This window comes from Sciurus carolinensis, chromosome 12 (assembly GCF_902686445.1).
Source record: "Sciurus carolinensis chromosome 12, mSciCar1.2, whole genome shotgun sequence".
NCBI classification, from domain to species: Eukaryota; Metazoa; Chordata; class Mammalia; order Rodentia; family Sciuridae; genus Sciurus; species Sciurus carolinensis.
Window position 1 is genome coordinate 82,236,557 of NC_062224.1, and position 12,526 is coordinate 82,249,082.

Below are 12,526 nucleotides of genomic sequence, written 5' to 3' on the forward strand. Positions count from 1 at the left end.
CTGGCAGAAGCCACCAATGAGAGGACGTGTTGGGGCGGAACGCACAAACCCTAGTGGGTTTGGTTGTACCGCGGCTTTGGCGCATTTTCGGCTGGTTTGATTCATCCATTTTGAAGAGACGGGGGAGCGGGGGGCTCGTCTGATCCAGGGGCCCTGAACCAAGGAGCGGCGGAGTTTGAGAAGCCAGCATCTCGGGGTTCGGCGACAGCGGCCCCATCGGCCGAAGTTCGGGGGGGGTGGGGCGCCGAGCGCGCGGGGTGGGGGGGGTCCTGGTCTTTGGCTTCTCGACTCGGTCCTGTTTCGACAGCGAACATGTCTCGGCCTGTCAGGTCAGTGCGGAGTCCGAGGCCTGGAGCGGGTTGGAGGGGGTTGGGGGTGAGTGGCGAAGGAGTGTGAGACCGAGCCTAGAGTCGGCCCTCCCGGTTGCCACGCGCGGCCTCCTCCATTTCGGGGCCCGCGCGCGCCCTTGAGCGTGGGGGGCCCTGTTGGCGCGCGGGGGTGGCGGCAGCGCGCCCGTGCGCGCGCCCCTCCCCTGCCCGCGCCGCTGCAGGGCTCCGGTCTGCTCTGCTGCCTCCCCCACCCGCCGCACTGGAGCGGGCGGGGTGTTCCCGAACCGCCAGGGCCAGAGGGGGAGGGGTGTGAAGTCAGCGCCCCCAAGCAGGCCCCACCTCCTCGGGGCGGGCCCCTCAGAGCCGGCGGGGGAGACTGGTGGACTCGCGCTCGGCCCCCCAGCTTCGGTGAGGAGGGACGCAGGCACTGTGTTACCCCTTCTTCCTGCGACTTGCGTCGGGGTGGGGGCACTCGCCCTCCTCCAGCGGACAGGGTGTTCCTCGCAAAGGGGGAGGGGCAGCACTGCTGCCCGGCCCCGCCTCCGTCCTCGGGGTCGCTGCAGGCCCCGCCTCCCGGACCGGGCGTGGGCGGGACCCGTTCTTTACCCTTGGAGCAAAAGTGAGTTAGAGATTGGACCCCAAAATATAATGCACTGCTCTTTCTCTCCACCCCGGAGTTTGGAGAACTTTAACCCCGAAGTTCGCTCTTTCCTCCAACTAGAAATGTCCTTCGGGGAAATGTCCGTACTCAGGGAGGTGCGGGTTAACAGCACGACCCAAATCCCGTGTGGTTCTCGTTCCGCCCTAACCCGGCGTACACGTCTCGGGATATTTCTGTAACCCTCTCTCTCCCCGGAGTGACTTTAATCATAAAGGGGCTATCTTCCATTAACCATCAGACTTTATTCTCAGAATTTCAACAAGTTTGCTGCTCCCCCAGCGGTCGGTGGGATCGCCCTCTGCCATCCTTCAGGCTGTTGTATGGAATGTGCCATTTACGGAGGGGTGTGGTTTAGCCCAATCTGTTAAGGCCTTAAAGAGGAGAGCTGTTGTAAATAAATACACTTACTATAAAGGATTGGCTACTTTGTATAGTGTTTTCTAAATAGATATTTAGTTTTTAAACGTTTTCATGCTTGTTGATTTCCCTTCATTCCAAGTTTTGTGGGCAACGGAAGTATCTTAAGAGTTCTAAAAAAAGGTTTGGGATCCTGAGAACGGGTTTTGTTGCACACCATTCTGTCTCCTACTAGACGATCTGTTTCCAACTGGGTGGTGGTGTGGTACCGCGTACTCTACGCGGGGTGGGAATGCAGAGAATGAGCTAACTACCTAACTGCTTCTGTGCTACCCAACTTCAACCCGCATATCTATAAATCGCCACCAACTGTCAAAGTTTTGCTGGCTTTTTGGTAAGGAGTATGGATGGCTCTTTCAAATTATAGTAATAGTATGAATTCTTCTTTTGGCATAAAAAGTGACCGGTAGTTCATCAGGATATTTTTCTTTAGGATCAGGTAACTAGACAATATTATAATAAAGATTTCTTTTATCTGGATTCGATCTTTGTCTCCTGGAAGTAATTACTGTGTGGTGAAATTAAATTACTATTTTTCTCCGCCATTTCAATATTAGTACACTAGGTTTTTGATCAATTATAAACAACTTTTGTACTGGAAAACTTGGGGTTTGTTAATCACCATATGGGGATGAATATATTAAGCACATTTTATTAGCTTTTTGGAGTTAACTGGGATTTCTGCACAATTTTTTTTTTTAATGTGTTGTTAAAAATAATTTCAACTTTGTCCCCTTAATTCGAGGAGCGAGGTCAATATATTGTGGGCTTCTTTTTTTGTCACTTTCAAATTACTAATTTCAGAGCAGTTTGGTTTCTGGTTATATTTTAGTGATAAAGTCTCTGTAACTATTTTTAAAAGAAGTCTTGAATATACTCATGACCAATAATAAAGCAGAAACAAATAAACTTGAGTTTGGTGGTTTGTTAAATTTTGCTTTAAATAAGCCCTGGCTTAGGGAATTGTAATCTATATTACCTTTGATCATTTAACAACAACAAAATGACATTGACTTGATTTCAAGACAATTAGACTTGTTTAAAATCAAAATGAAGTGTGTGTTGGGAAATATTGATGTCACAGTGCATCTTTTGGTGTGCATTTCTGCCCATGTTTTCATTTTTACTGTAAATGTTAATTTTTATTTTAAAATAAACCTAAACATTTAAAGGGCATTTAGAAATGTATTAATGGTGCTTTGACACCAATTTCTAAATAAAGCATATGATGGGCTGATTGGCTACAGCATCATTTTCCAAGGATGTCTATGATGATAGTACATTATTTTTAAATTATTTTGTGGTGCTGGGGATTGAACCCTTGGGCTCTTGCATACTAAACATATGCTCTACCACTGAACCACATCCCCAGCATAACACATTATTTCTAATTTTGTTTGAACAAGATAACTGTCTTTACCTTTTACAGTATTTATGACAGTTGGAATATTTTGGGCCTTAGTGTCAAATTAATAGCATAAAATTATAGTCCTGGAACTAGAAAGAAAGTGAGGTCAACTCAGTTCACAGGAGACTTAATGGGGATCTGAACAAGTGAAGTGCTTTGTATCGCATACTAGTAGTTGCCAAATTTGGATCTAGAACCTAGATTTAATTCTCAATCCTATCCATATTAATCACTTCTGCCTGAGAAATAGTAATTTTATCAGTAGTGATTAAAAAACATAGTATATGGTGTTTTTTTTAACTTTTCAGAGTGACTCTTAATCCTTGTATAGATGGAAGGAAAATGCCATTACTTGTAAAAGATGAGAAAGAAGGCTCAGATTTACTGACTTGCCCACACTAGCAATCAGCTTTCTTGATTTTTACCTTGATTTATTCTCCTCCCTTGTTGAAGATGATCCAAGTCACTCAAGTCAATCTTACTTGCCCCTCTTATTAGAAGTGTGTTTGATATCTTTTGTTTAATACTTGAGAATTTGAAGAGTCTTTGTTGGAAATTAAGATGTGGAAACAGGCTCTTACAGGTTGATAATAAAGTTACTTTTATTGTTTGGTCATGTTTATAATTGCAATGAAAATTAACAGTTCTCCCAAGATTCCAGATTGCTTTCTTTTCAAGGAGAATGTGCGTTTGGATTCTAAAAATATTTTCTTAGCAAAATAGTTTCAAGAAGTCCTGAGTTGGGACTGGGGGTTGTGGCTCAGTGGTAGAGCACTTGCCTAGAATGCATGAGGCACGGTTCAACTCGCAGCACCACATTATAAATAAATAAACAAATAAAGATCGTGTCCATCTACAACCAAAAATATTACACGCACACAAGCCCTCAGTTAAAGGGAAAACTTAGAAATCTGGAAATTCAAGGTAGGTTGGAATTTGTTACCAAGCAAACACAGGATGACAAATTAGTATCCCAGTAAATTTAAGTGCGTGTTTCCTTACGTGTCTTCAGGTATTCTCTTCAGTGTGTATGGATATGCGCAAGATGAGTGTAACTTTATTAACCCTGGGTCTGAATATTTTATTATATTAGCTTTTATGTAAAGACAGTCCCAGACTGGGTGTGGTAGTCCACACCTGTAATCCCAACTACTGTGGAGGCTTGAGACAGAAGGTTTGAAACTCTGAGGTCAACCTCTGCAATTTAGCCAGACCCTGCCTCAAAAACTGAAAAGAACTGGGGATGGGGCTCAGTGGTAAAAACACCCCTGGTGTTCAATTCCCAGTACCAGGAAGAAGGAAAAAAATAGCATAATAATTTAAGAAGCCTGAATAATGGGGAAGTTGGTTTTATGAGAATTTTAAAGTACTCAACTTTCTCAACATATAATTAAGCTGAAAATTATAATAATGATTAAAATGGAGTAGCTTACTAAATAAACAGTCACTGAGAAAAAATACAGTTGGGTACTGTGTTTTCACTTCATCTTGTTTTATCTTTACAAAAAATATTTAACCTGGGGACTGGGATTGTGGCTCAGTTGTAGAGCACTTGCCTAGCGTGTGTGAGGCACTGGATTCGATTCTCAGCACCGCATATAAATAAATGAATAAAGGTTCATCAACAATTTTAAAAAATATTTTAAAAAATTTAACCTGGGTATTTTTTTTTACTATCCATAAAACAACAAAACTCAAAACCTTTGTTATTCAAGGTAATAGAATAATAGCAGAGCCATGATCTGTTGAATTACAAATCTAGCTGGCATTCTTTGATGGTACCACTCTTTCCTACCTAGTTTTCAGTGTTAAAATGGTCAGAGTTTTTTTTTTGTTTTGTTTTGTTTTATCTTTGTGTGAGATCAAACTCTGGGGGGCCTCCTTTGGGCTGTACAACTGAACTACACCCCCTCACCTGAATACATTCTTTATACGTAGGTTTTAGCTCCACATAGGAAAGTATTTTAGAGAAAATAGCCAAATATTTTAATATTAGCACTGTTCAACACTATGTCAAATGATTTTCAGATATATTTTTTAATTAAAAACATTACACTAAAAAGTCAGAACTTCAGAGATTAAGTCCAGTTTCTTCAGTTTACCAGTGATGATTATAGCAAGGCTGCATTTAGACTGCATGAATCTTGGCCATTCTGCTTTTGGCTAGGTTCATATTTACTGTATTTGGTTCCGCAGAGAATATATTGCAGGTAATTTGAAACCCTTGTGACCATATATGGGAATTTACAGAGTTGTTTTGGTTTTATTTGTAATTTGAAAAAGGTAATGGAGTGCATATAATATAAAACTACCATCACTTGTCTGGGGTAGTACTATAATCAAACATGGGTATCTAATGAAGTTCTATGAATTTTCACACAGATGGATTTGCTGCCAAGTAAATTATGGAAAAACTTGGTTTTTCAGAACTTAGGGAGTTCTAAACTGTGAATTAGGGATAGTGAACCTTTAACTGCATTAATTGAAAAAAATCACTTCCAAACTTAAGAGAGCTGTCAGTCACTAAGCAACTCTTAGGTGCCAGATATTTGGCCAGGTACTTTATACATACTATTTCAAAATCATGCAGCAGTTCTTCAAGCAAGGTATAAATTATCCCCATTTCATGTGTGAGGCCTAAGTCTTGGAAAAATTAAGTACCTGCCACAGGTCACCTAACTGTTAAAAGATAAAGTAGGAACTTTAATCCAGGTGTGAACAACCCAAAGCCAATATGATGTTTCTCACATGACACTGTCACAAGGTGTGTTTTTTCCCACAGCGGTAGTACTGTCTTTGGAAGGTGATGACATTTCATCTTGGAACTGTTGTGGGGAGGGCTAACTAAGTTTACTGAAGTTGGGAGGGGAGTAAAGAACACTTTGGGAAGGAACAGAGCATGTAAAGCAATTAAATGAGGATGTACTTGACTAGGGAGGAAAAATTGAAATGATTAGTGTGAACCTTTTGAGGGAACATGTGAATGTTAAGTGGTGTTATTGCATTTACGTGTTTGATAATATAAGAGCATTTCCCCTGATTAAGATATTCCAAGGACAATACAAGAAAGTTATGGGCTTGTTTTATTTTGGTTCTGGGGATTAAACCCAGAGGCATTTAACCACCAAGCCACATCCCTAGCCCTTTATATTTTATTTTAGAGACACAGTCTTGTTGAGTTGCTTAGGGCCTCGAAAAGTTGGGGAAGCTGGCTTTGAATGGAGATCCTCTTGCCTCAGCCTCCCAAGCTGCAGGGATTACAGGTGTGTACCACACACCCAGCTTGTTTTACATTTAAAAAAAAAATTGATGCCAAAACAAACTTGAACAGATTAATTAACTAACTAAATCCAAGGGTATTAAGAGAATCAGTTTAACTTGACAAAGGTTACAAAGTAAATGGTTAAATTTTTAGTTTTTTACATTCAGTGATAAAACTTGCTTTTGAGGTACAGAGAATTGAGATAAAACTAATTCTTTGGGGAGGTAGCCTGGCATAGCAAAAGAAACCCTGAGTAGAAGGGGTCATGTGAAAGCCTCTTCTAGGTTTGTATAATGGACATGTTGAACTTCATTGGAGTACTACTGCCTTGCACTTAACAATTTATTTTAGTTTTCAAAGTTTTTCTCATTAGTTTGAGCTCTAAAATTACCATGCATTAAATAAGAAGAAGAAAATAATTTCAAATAAAGATTTTTGTTTTGAGTAGTGTTTGGTCTATTGTTTCCAGAAATGTAAAACAAGGCCATCCCACTGTATAACTGTGGAACATCATCCTCATTAGAGTCCATGTGTATGTTGTCCCTCTATAGTTGTGATTTACAGTCTGCATAGCCAGAATTAAATTCTAACTACTTGAACATATTAATATTATTGCTATAAAGATATTGCTATAAAGTTTTAGCTGTTTACCTTTTTAAAAATTCTTAGCTTCAAAAGTAAATGTGACCTCACTAAGAATCAGAAGTAGTTTTTCCGGTGGTTGAGACTTGAGACAGCAACTGGGGACTCTATAGTGTTGTACACAATTGGAGAAAATAATTGATTTAGAACAGGACCACTTTGGTCAAACTGAGCATTCCTTTGTTTTGTTGTCAAAAATCTTTGACTAGGAAGTGAAGATGATTACAAAATTACATTGCCATGTTTTTAAATAACTACCATTTAAGTAGTCATAATTATAGGTCTTTGAAATACTTTAGATGAAGAGACCACCTGCTGCCAAGAGTTGTAACTGGGTATTGCATATTTTCAGGTGCCTTGAATTGTTGGGGTTTTTTGTGGGGGGAACCAGGGATTGAACTGAGGGGCACTCAACCACTGAGCCACATCCCCAGCCCTATTTTAAATTTTATTTAGAGACAAGGTCTCACTGAGTTGTAGTGCCTTGCAGTTGCTGAGGCTGGCTTTGAACTTGAGATCCTCCTGTTCCAACCTCTGGAGTCACTGGGATTACAGGCATGTGCCACCACACCTGGCGAATTTTTGTTCAGTTATCCACTACACTAGGTACTCTTATGAGAGATTTCCTTTCCAACTACTTTTGGTTGTAGTATAGAATCTTTCATTTGTAAGATAAAATAACCTGAAAAATAAACTACTTGAGAAATTAAAAATGGCTTACTGAGAAAGTAGCTGTATTTTGATGTAGTTGTCTTCCAAGGACATGCCACAACTGTAAAAAGTTTTATAACAACATATTCTTTAGTCGCTGTGGTTCTTTTATTCTAGGCGGTTCTGGGAAGTGAGACCAGGGGTGCTCTACCAGCCCTTTTCTATTTCATATTTTGAGACAGGGTGTCACCAGATTGCCTAGGCTCTCCTTGAATTTACAATCCTACTTCAGCCCCCCAAATTGCTTGGATTACAGGTGTGTGCCTATGCACCTGTCAGTCACTACTGTTTTCTTAACAAAAAAACCTGGTTTCTCAAAAATCAGACTCAAAAGTTTTTTGTTTGGAATTATATCAGTAAGAATGAAACATCACATTTTTGTCAGGAAGATTTTAGTCATTCTGACATAGAGAACTAGTTTTGATTTATAGTTTTAGAGCTTTGGATGAAGGATTGCTAGCCACATAATTCCACATCTACCCTGCCTTCTTCCCCGATAGATAGGACCCTTGGTTAACTTTGCAGTCCAGACTTGAGGTGTACTCCTTTAACACATAGTCCTGCATTTAGAGCCTATCAAGACACTGCTGCTTTTATCTTGGTTCTACCCTTCCCCAAAATCCTAGAATTTTTTTTCTCTTATACTAGATGCCTGGCACTACTCAGATGTGCTTCGTTGTAATGAGTCAATACACTTCACTTTGTCAGGCCACAGAATTGTCCCTGTTGATTTGGTTAGACAGTTTAGTAAATTCTGTCTGGTTTCCAAAAACCCTCTGCTGCAAACCAATCCTTCAGCTCAATGATAATGTATGCACCTGAGACCTCTTCAGTCTTCACCCATTTGAGACTTCTTTGTCCCCAGTTGCATAGGTCTTACAGTAAAATTCAATCGGGAAAAATCTAGCCCATCTTATTTATCAAATATTTTATACTCATTGACAGTTGTGTGTGACTTTGAAAGAATGTTTTCCTATGTAGTGGAACTGAATGTGGAAAGTTAGTGAAATAACTTTGAGTCTTGGGAATAAGGAGTACCATATAGGAATTAATGCTTATTTGTGTGGATTAAAACACTAACAAGTTAGTAAAATATTTAGTAGGAAAATGACATTTATCTAATAAACATGTCTGACTCATCATCCAGATTTCCTAAAATTTTCATATATATTTGTTTTCCTGTATCTGGTAACTTGATTTATATGTATAAATATAAATATATGTACATTATTTATAGACCATACATGTGATTTATATATAAATATTTTGTATGGGTATGTAACGTATATATACATTTGTGTGGTGCTATGGATTGAACATTGAACTGAGGGCCTAGTGCCTGGTAGGCAAGCAATCTACCACTAAGCTACATCTCCAGCCCTTGATGTTTTAAATGTGAATAATAGAATGATATCATCTATAGTCAAAATTACATATCTTAGAAAGTGAAGATCAAAATAAGTGAAATAATTATAGAAAGTTGTCTTGAACTAAGTTCAGGCATCCTGGGCCTCAGTGACTTAACATTTTTATATCCTGAGATATCTGACATGTAAGATTTCTTTTCTGAGGGATAGAATAGAAAGAGGTAAATGTCCTAGATTTTAAAAGGGGGCAGATAGTTGATGTGCAGAAACTTTAATGAAATAGTTCTGTAGAAGACTTGGCTTAATTACGTTTAGGAAAGGAAAATTCCAGAGGTTGCATCAACAGTATGGCATATGCTGGTTTAAAGTTGGATGGACTTGGGTTGGAAAAGTGTCTTTGTTGTAGTAAATTGCTTATTGAAGTAAAGTTACTTAACCTTTTTGAGCATTATTCTCCTCAGGCAAAATTGATATGATATTAATTAACTCTTCTGTGAGAACAGTGTGAGAATTACAGGAGAATTTAGATGGAGTAACTCTGAAGAAACTGCTCTTGTAATAAAATTCATGGTTTCACAAAAAACTGGTTCTGTAGATCAGTTGTCCATAATGTTGAATTTCAGGGATAGCTTCAACATTTGATTCACTTTTTTTTTTAATATGGATAATATGGAAGACATTTGTTTGAATGTGACGTTAGAAGACAAATTTATACTTTTTGTTCTTTTGCAATCTTGAGGATTGAACCCAGGGCCTTGGCATGCACTGTACCTCTGAACATACCCCCAACCCCAAGTTTATACTCTTAAAATGCTTTTACTTACAAATAGCTGTGTTTTATTTGTGGTTCCTAGGTAGTTTTCTGGTTCAGTGGTTTTTGTTCTTTTGTGTTTTTTGGGTCCTGGGGATTGAACCCAGGTGCATTATACCTCCCAAGCCCTTTTCTAAATTTCGAGACAGTCTCACTAAGTTTTTGGGGCCTAGAATTTGTGATCTTCCTGCCTCAGCCTCCCTAGGTACTGCGATTATAGGCTTGCACACCACTCCAACCCTAGGCAGATTTTGTTTGAACAAAAAATATACATTGTTTAAAAAAAAACACACACACACATCAATTTAAAGGAATTCATGACCTGGAAGTGTGGTTCAGTGGTAGAGTGCTTGCCTGACATGAACAAGGCTGAGTTCAATGCCCAGCACCAAAAATATAAATAAACTCATTTTTTTTTAAAGTTGCTTAGAAAGTGTTGTTCAGTGATAGAGCACTTGCCTAGCAAGCATGAAACTCTGTATGTGATCCCTAGCACTTGGGGAGGGGGGGCATAAAAGAAAGGAAGGAAAGAGAAAAAAAAGACTCCATGAAAATACTGAGGTTTTTATTTCAACAGGGATTTGACAGAGCTTTACATAAAGTTTAAGTATCAGACAATTTCATTATTCAACTTTTCTCAAGTGGAGTTTACTTGTTATTCGTATATTCAAATACACAGACTTATTCCAAAGTAGAGCCAGATTCTGTGGTCTTAAAGTTTTCTTCCCTGTAAAATTAAAGGGAGTAAATGAGATAATTTCAAAGGTGTGATCATTTCCATCCCTAGAATATTACTCCATGTTACCCTGGACTCTCCACAATGTTCATTTCCCATACCAAAAATTCTGTTTTTGTCTGCTCTAAGAAAGAAAAGTTACTCTTTGGATAGACTTGTCAGTATTTAGCAGGAAGAAGTTGATAATCATAAAGCCCTATTGCTTTAAACTGCTTTGAGTTATCTATACTCTATGCCAAACAGATCTTTTAGTGTTCTTTGCCTAGCTCCCCACTTTACTTTTCACTTATACACTTTAAACATATAAAAGTGGAAGCTTCCCAACTCAAAGCCCAGTGGGGATCGTCCAGGAATTGGTACATTATGACCAAATCACTTTTTTTTTTACTGATGCTGGGCATTGAACCCAGGACTTTTGCACACAATAAGTACATGCTGTAGCACCAAATTATACCCCCAACCCCCCCTCCCCAAATTACATCTAAAATCTGGAGACAGCGATTATATGAGATTTTAAAGTTTCTGTTTCTGCCAACAGTGATGGCATACGCCTATAATCCCACAATTTGGGAGGCTGGGGCAAGAGGATTGCAAGTTCAAGTTCAGTCTCAGCAATTTACCAAGAATCTGTGTCAAAATAAAAATTTTTAAAGGGCCAGGGATGTGGCTCTGTGGTTAAGCATCCCTGGGTTTAATTCCTGGCACCAAAAATAAAGTTTTTGTGTTTCTGCCAGGCACTGTGATGCAACACTTTCAACCCCAGCTATTTGTGATGCTGAGGCAGGAAGGTCACAAACTAAAGGCCAACTGGGCATGGTTGCCCACACCTACAATTCTAGCAGTTCAGGAAGCTGAGGTAGAAGGATCATGAATTCAAAGCCAGCCTCAGCAACTTAGCAAGGTTCTAAAAGCAACTCAGAAGAACCCTATACCTAAGTAAAATATTAAAAAGGACTGAGGATGTGGCTCACTGGTTAGGCACTAACTGGGTTCAATCCCTGGTACCAAAAATAATAACAATTGAAGACCAGCCTGGGCAATTTAGTGACACCCTGTCTCAAAATTTAAAAATATAAAAAAGGACTGGGGCTATAGCTCTGGTAGACATCCCTGGGTTCAATCTCAGGACCTCAAAATAAATAAATTCTTAAAAATAAAGCTTTTGTGTTCTACATTTTGTATTGTTTTCCTCGTTAGATTAAAGTTTTTCTGGTGCAAACTTTGAGACTTGTTTAAATAGAACTCCAATCGATTTGAATGATGGAAATTGTTATAACCCATTTGATGGTTTTAAAATGCTATTACTTGCTTCTTTCTTGAGTCTAATGGTAACCTGAAAACTTTGCCATAAAGTTGAAATAACTTAATATAAAAATAGGGAGATAATAAGTAATAATAGCTGTTATTAATTGGAGAATAATCTACCTGGCACTCAAAACAATCTTGAAAGGTATTCCTATTTTAAATGTGAAGAAACTGAAGTTCAGTGAGGGGACAGTACTTACTCAGGGACATTACCACTTGTAAATGGCAGAGTCAGGATTTAAACCCAGTTTGAAAATCTGTTTTTGATCTCTCTGGTATATTATAATTTTACAAAATGGGCTTCCAAGTTTTAGTTGTTACTCATTGTACACTGAAGAGTTAGTTTAGCTTTGGCATTGAATTTAAGTAGTAATATTTTGAGGGACTAAGATTGCTTCTGTTTAGGCTAGAAATAGAACTTCCGTCCTGGGACTTAAGCATTATTCTTAACTCTTGGGCTTTTGTCCTAAGATATCTTCTCAATTCCAGTTTGCAAGGAACAAGTTCATCAAAAATGTACTTCAGCCATAAATAAACCAAATCTGAGTATAGTTGTCTCTCGTTATCTGTGAGGGATTGGTTCCAGCACCAAAATCTCTGATTATTTAATCAAGTTCCTTATTATTTAATCAAGTTCCTTATTAAAATGGTATCTTTGCATGTAACCTATGCATATTCTTCCGAATGCTTTAAAATCATCTTTAGATTACTTGTGATGTCTAATATACTGTAAATGCTATGTTAATAATTATACTGGGGCTGGGGATGTATCCCTTTGGTAGAGCACTTGCCTGACATTCAAAAGTCCCAGGCTTCAATCCCCAGCACCACACACATGCAGAAGTAGTTGTTATACTGTATTACTTAGGAAATAATG

The 12,526-nt window shown here is 38.9% G+C and overlaps 1 protein-coding gene across 2 annotated transcripts in view; it reads left to right on the forward strand.

The window, feature by feature from the left end:
* The first annotated feature begins 220 nt into the window (after positions 1-220).
* Nucks1 (nuclear casein kinase and cyclin dependent kinase substrate 1) overlaps positions 221-12,526 on the forward strand; it is a 28,831-nt gene continuing 16,525 nt past the window's right edge. For both annotated transcript variants that reach the window (XM_047520882.1, XM_047520883.1), the window contains exon 1: positions 221-329. In XM_047520882.1, coding sequence (XP_047376838.1) covers positions 313-329 — 17 coding nt within the window. In that variant the 5' untranslated portion in view covers positions 221-312. The remainder of the gene's footprint in view (positions 330-12,526) is intronic.